Here is a 6,000-nt window from a genome sequence, read left to right on the forward strand (position 1 = left end):
TTAACACTTGGAGGACTTACTGGTACTTGCTACCAATTGGAACCTTAAAATCGTCACAGAATAAAATCTATTGGACTTATCTCGATGAATTTAGCATCTATGTGTAGGGAATTTTAATTACTTTAAGATAACAGAAAGAAAATCTCGAGAAAAGTCTTTTATTTGGAAGATAATTGAGGTCAAAGTCAGAATCCAACGTGGAGGATCAAATTGGCAATAACTACCAGTCAAAATCCCATACATTTTAGCCATGGTTTTGAGGTTATGTTTCCCCATATTTCCCAAATAAAGTACCCTAGTTCACTTTTCCTCTGTGAAAATAAATTAATGTGGACTAATTTTATTGCCAGAAGTGACTAAAAAGTTACTTGAAGAATCAAAGTTTGTGTTGATTTAGGCGCAATAATAAATTATGTAAAATTGTAGCTAAAAAAAGTCGTTTGAATTGGCAATTTTGCATCGATTCTACGGGGTTTTTTTTTTTCAGTGACGATTTTCGCAATAAAATATTTAGTAATTAGGTGTAGGAATGCATGAAGAAGATCAAGAATTAGTGAAACTTTCGATTCTTGTTCAATAAACTGATTAATAATTAATTATTGAACATATTTTATCCGGTGGTAGTTATTACCAATTTGATCCTCCGCGTTGTGCCAAATGTTGGGTCCTCCAAGTGTTAAAAAATATCGATAAACGAGAGGGCACAAAATAATAAAATTTGAACTAAACGAACTTTTTTCTGCATTTCGACAAAATTCGTGATTTCCGTGTTTTTTCCTAAATTTGTGGGCATAGAACGCATTTTTTGGGCTCCTGGGGCACTTACGGGTGCTCCAGGAGCCTCGGGGAGCTCCTCCGTGCGGAATTTGGGGCCCGCGGAAATTTTGACGGTTGGGGATTTTACACGCACTTTTTTTTTCTGGAAATGCATTTTCGCGAACTTTTCAAACCAATGATGCCATTCGACGCGGCGTCGCTTCCTGATTGCAAAAACTTACTTCCGGCCGGAAAATTCGGCGGAAAACGCGAGAAAACTGTAAAAGACTGAAATCCTATTTATTCCGCCAGATGAATTCCCCTTTTGAATCAAGTGAAAAAAAATCCACGCAAATTCCCAGGTTATTTATTCCAAATTATCATCAAAATATACATTATTTACACAGTATAAAACGTAAAAGCATTAATTGGATTATTGCTTCAGCGATAAAGCCCGTCAGATTGCTAGACGGCGGGAGGAAGTTTCTTCCTCTTCTCGATACTTTTTTCTCTCTCTTTATTTCAGGATAAGCTTGAAATTTTTCGCTCCTTGATGCGTAGCTTTTCCTAGTCATTGTACATCCCATCTACGAGGTAGTCCATTCGACGGTAGTGACGTGTTAACCAGAAATCCCGGAAGCGCCGAACAACAACAGTTGCAAGTCCCAGAACCATTGGGATGGCGAAGATTAGCACAACAATGGGAACAATGTAGTCCCGATGATTGACAGGCATCTCGAGGATATTTTCCTGTGATAATTGCGCCACAGGCTCCTCCACGTCGAGACGTCCTGAATCGGAAGACGGTGGATGTTTCGGGGATTTAGCGGGTACATCCAGTAGACTCGGATCATCCTCTACGCTGACAGTAAGATGGGGTTTCTTTGGCCTTGCCGTTGTGGTCGTCGTAGTTGAGGTTGTGGTTGTCGTACTGGAAGTGGTGCTACTGGTTTTGGCAGCTTCCGTTGTGGAATTTGTCGGAAGCTTCACAGAACTCTCTGTTTTATTACCCTTGTCCGGATGAGGCGCTTCCGGAGTGGATTTAGTTGAATTTGTGCCATTTCCGGACACCACTGGCAATGTGATATTCTTCGGTTCTGGCCGAGGAAGTGCTGGAACGGCAGGAATCACAGTACTCGTAATATTTCCCGGAATATCCGAACTTTTGTTCTCTGCTGTCGTCGTATTGGTTAACTTTGGCATCTCCCCGAGTTCCTTCTTCACACTCTTCTGTGTCCAATTGGTCGGGATACTTCCACCTTCCACGGACACGAAGCCAGTCTTCCCCTGTACGGGGGAATCATGCGGAATTGTTGCATTGCTCTCGATGTGACCACCACCACCGTCTCCCAAAACAATGGGAAATGCAAAAAGTGCCACGCAGAAAATATTCCACGTACGTGTCATTTTATCTGAATGCGCGAGATAACTACGGAAATGATAGAAGAACCCAAAGAAAAGAAGGAAAATCTCTGATACGATTGATAAAAACGCGATTACATCTTTTTCCTTGGAAAATCACAATAAATACCACCCAAAAGTTTATTTTAGTCCGAATTACACCCAACCGAATCACACCCAAAAAAAATTCGATTTACACACTGGCATGCAATTTTGGTATAATTCATGAAATTTTGAGGATGATGAAATAATGAGAAATCAATGAAAATTTCAAGTGATCTAAAGAAGTTTTTTGCGGGTTTTGTCGCCAAGTCCTCAAGGGGTGTTTATCTAAAAATGAAAATTTTTAGAAATCTTTGAAATTTTCGCAAGAGGATTCAAATGAAACGTTAAAATTCCAATGATTCGGCTAAAAATAATTGAAATAATCAGCGCATAAACAGTTCTTGCGAATTTTTCAAAAACCGGCATGTAAATGATTCCTAAAAACAGAATACTAATTAAAAAAATTTCCATATTTTTCTCGAATGTCGCTTGAAATTTAAAATTTCAATTTGAAATTAAATTTTTGAAATTTTCTTCACAACGGCGTTTAACGCTTTCCACACATGCAACTGCCATGCCATTTGTATTCGATATGCCGCCGAAAGCGCCGCCAAGTGACATGATTTTAAAATCGAAAATTTTGAACATGGCGGATGCATTTTGAATATTTGTATTTTTCGTGAAAAAAACTTGTTTTTTCTTCTGATTTTTTGTGCAAAAACACCGTGAAAAATCCACCTGTGCACTCCTGAGTCTCCAAGTGGTGGACTGAAGGTGCCCAATACTACGGAAAAGCCATTAAGCTGCGAGAAAATTGCAATTGAGTAAACATGTAAGTGGAGCGATATTTTTCGTTTTCTCTAATGGTCAAATGTCAAATTATGAAAAATTGGGAAATCCCTCGAAAATTCCTCAAAATCACCTCATTTTCCTTATGGAAAGTTGTAAGAAATAAATTTGAGAATATTTGGGGGGAAATTATTTGGTGGAAATGCAAAATTTTTGTGGGAAATCTTGGTTATGTGTTTTGTTGTTTTTCCCGCACGAATTTGCGTAGTAATGCCGCATGACGCCTTTCCGGACATTTGGGGCGCGGTTAAAAGTACCACGAGGGGTGATTTTGGGGCACTTGGGATGCTTCCTTGGGGAGATTTTCCCGTGAAAAATGTACAGACATAACCTAATTTTAATTTGAATTCAAATATTTGAAGTGTGCTCCGGAAACTGAGATTTTGCTGCGAAAAAAATGCCCCGTGACGCTCTGCGGAGTCGCCATAAGATGCACGAGGAGGAGGAAGAGGAAGATGAGGAGATGGAGGTTGAGGATGAGGGGGATGACCCCCCGGCATTTGGTCCGGCGGCACTGGGACTCCATCGAGTGGGGACAAAATTGCCCCCCAAGCCAGCCCCTACGCAGCCCATTCAGGTGCTCAATGCCCGTGGGATGCCGGCACGTATCCGGAAGAAGAATCGCCTTTTCTACGATGACAACATCATCAATGATAAGCCACCGCCAAAGCAATCTCCGAGGAAGATGGGCAAAAGGACGCCAATGAAGGTATGTGAAGCCCCTTTTTTTACACAGCCCCTCTTGGTTTTTAGGCTTTGAAACTTTACGGAAAAATATTAAAAAAAATTTGTTTGAAGGTTCTCCAAACTCCGAGTAGGATCATGAAGCGCGGGAGGATGAAGATGAAATTTACAGGAGGGAAGGCAGCTTCGGTATCACCGGGGAAGATTTTAACGCGTATGCGAGGATCAGTGGGACATCCGGTGACTACGCCATCGCCCACATTGCAGTTGGATAAGAAGATGGGGCAGCGCGTTGGGATGCGCCTCCGGAACCTCCTGAAACTCCCAAAGGCACACAAGTTTGTGAGCTACGAATGGTTCTACAGTACCATCGATCGCCCCCTCTTCGAGGGCCCGAATGACTTTGAGATCTGCCTCAAGGAGGCCTTCCCGCAGCTGGTTACACGAACAATGTCTCGTGTTGAGTGGACACGCATCCGGCGCATGATGGGAAAGCCCCGACGCTGCTCCCAGGCATTCTTCGATGAGGAACGACGGGAGTTGGAGCGAAAGCGTCAGAAGTTGCGTCTGTTGCAAACTCGGAAAATGGGGGATGTTTCATTTGTACGTGACCTCCCCAGTAGCGTCCCTCTGACACTTCCGGTGGGTACCAGTGTTACAGCACGTCTTCGAACACCACAGGATGGGCTTTTTACGGGTGTAGTGGCTGCTGTGGATTCCCACAATCACACCTACCGCATTACCTTTGAACGCCCAGGCCTTGGTACGCATACAATCCCCGACTATGAGCTCATTTCCAACTCAACACAGGTAGGGAGAGATTTTCTAATGTCATCCGGAAGTTTTTAAAGCAATTCCTGCATTTTTCTTTCAGGAAACAATTCCCCTGAGTAGCCTGACAAAGAATTTCCGCCAGAAAGCAAATCTTCCGAAGAATTTTGTTGCATCCCCACTGAATTGTCTGACAACCCTCGGGAAGCACGATCCCATGCTCAGTGTTGATGTTTTTAGCCATTTGAAGAAGCCACAGAACCTCGCATATCCCACGGACAATCAAGTTGGTGGCTACCCGGTTAAATTGCTCGAATTGATGGTACGCACGAAGAAATTGCTGGCAGCGAAGCAGGCAAAACTCAATCGGCTGCAGAGCTTGAATTCCGAGGTGGCCATTCACAAGAGCTACGATGAACCCGTAACGGAGGAAACGCAGAAGATCTATGCGAATCTGGTGGTGTCCCTGGAGAAGATTAATCGCAATATTCAAAATAATCTCAATACCATTCAAACGTACACACCACAAATTTCCAAACAGCCACAGATTCTGTCGATGCTCACACCCAGCTACATGAAGGAGAAATGTCGCGAAATGGGCAATCAGACCGTGCAGAATAACAATCACGGGGGCGTTGTGAGGGATCCGGAAGTTGTGCGCCTCATCTCGGACATGGCGACAATAATGTGGGTGGCGTCGAGCTTGTCAAACACAGAGCAGTATTCGAACGTTCTGCGCGTCCTCGAGGGATGCCTCGAGGAGACGAAGAATCGTCTCAGTCCCGAGAATGTGGATGTCTTCCACAAGTGCGTCATGGTGCACATTCATCAGATCAAGATGGGTCTGGGGCAGCTTGCGGCACCAGCGGCAATCGTGCCAAAACCATCGCCTCAGACAACAATTCGCAGGATCATTAAAGTTGAGCACGGGGAGGGCTCTTCGAGGGATTTGGAGACGGTGAATGTCATCATTGAGACAAAGTGAATGCAGAGAAATTATGTTAGATTCTCTCTTAGTTGCAACATTCACGAAAAAAAGGTACAATTGTACATTTTGCTTAACATTTTCTTAAATGATTATTTTTAGTAATTTGCGTAGTTTTTGACAAGTTGCAAATTTATTCAAATTAATGCGTTTCAATTAAACTCTGGAATTTAAAATATATTGGAAATAATGTAATGCAGTGGAACTTATTGATTTAAATAAATGATTGATCAATAAATTTGTATTTTATTCGACACTGTGCTACTTTATAATGTTTCATTCTTGATTGTGGAGAGATCGCAAGACTACGTGAGATATCGCAAAGATGTCCTTTTATTCGTTATTTTGAAATATCGTCAATCCGTTAAAATTTCAATTACAATAGGGGAATCTGGGGTAAAATGGTGAATTTGAAAAAAAATAAAATAAAAATTAATATCTCAAGAAGCAGTGGAAGCTAATCTGTCTAATTTTGTCAGTAGTTGCACTTTATACCCCTGCCTAAACCT

At 42.2% G+C, this 6,000-nt stretch overlaps 2 protein-coding genes across 2 annotated transcripts; one reads left to right on the forward strand and one right to left on the reverse strand.

Annotated features, from left to right (window-relative positions):
* Positions 1 to 1,107: 1,107 nt before the first annotated feature.
* LOC129790972 (uncharacterized) lies at positions 1,108 to 2,349 on the reverse strand. The gene has a single exon (XM_055828834.1). The coding sequence runs from the start codon at positions 2,161 to 2,163 to the stop codon at positions 1,324 to 1,326; it is 840 nt and encodes a 279-aa protein (XP_055684809.1). The 5' UTR covers positions 2,164 to 2,349; the 3' UTR covers positions 1,108 to 1,323.
* Positions 2,350 to 2,823: 474 nt separating this feature from the next.
* LOC129790970 (protein lin-9 homolog) lies at positions 2,824 to 5,729 on the forward strand. The gene is made up of 4 exons (XM_055828831.1): positions 2,824 to 3,034; positions 3,414 to 3,760; positions 3,850 to 4,545; positions 4,610 to 5,729. Exons 2-4 carry the CDS (start codon positions 3,449 to 3,451, stop codon positions 5,489 to 5,491), a joined length of 1,890 nt encoding a protein of 629 aa, XP_055684806.1. The 5' UTR covers positions 2,824 to 3,034; positions 3,414 to 3,448; the 3' UTR covers positions 5,492 to 5,729.
* The last annotated feature ends 271 nt before the right edge of the window (positions 5,730 to 6,000 follow it).

Source organism: Lutzomyia longipalpis, chromosome 2 (genome assembly GCF_024334085.1).
Source record: "Lutzomyia longipalpis isolate SR_M1_2022 chromosome 2, ASM2433408v1".
In the NCBI taxonomy this organism is placed as follows: domain Eukaryota; kingdom Metazoa; phylum Arthropoda; class Insecta; order Diptera; family Psychodidae; genus Lutzomyia; species Lutzomyia longipalpis.

Bases quoted from the DNA above. Each gene is read 5' to 3' on its own strand.
- LOC129790972 (XM_055828834.1), bottom strand. From the start codon at position 2,163: ATGACACGTACGTGGAATATTTTCTGCGTGGCACTTTTTGCATTTCCC.
- LOC129790970 (XM_055828831.1), top strand. From the start codon at position 3,449: ATGCCCCGTGACGCTCTGCGGAGTCGCCATAAGATGCACGAGGAGGAG. The intron at 3,761-3,849 runs GTATGTGAAGCC...ATTTGTTTGAAG, and splicing joins GCAAAAGGACGCCAATGAAG to GTTCTCCAAACTCCGAGTAG. The intron at 4,546-4,609 runs GTAGGGAGAGAT...TTTTTCTTTCAG, and splicing joins TCATTTCCAACTCAACACAG to GAAACAATTCCCCTGAGTAG.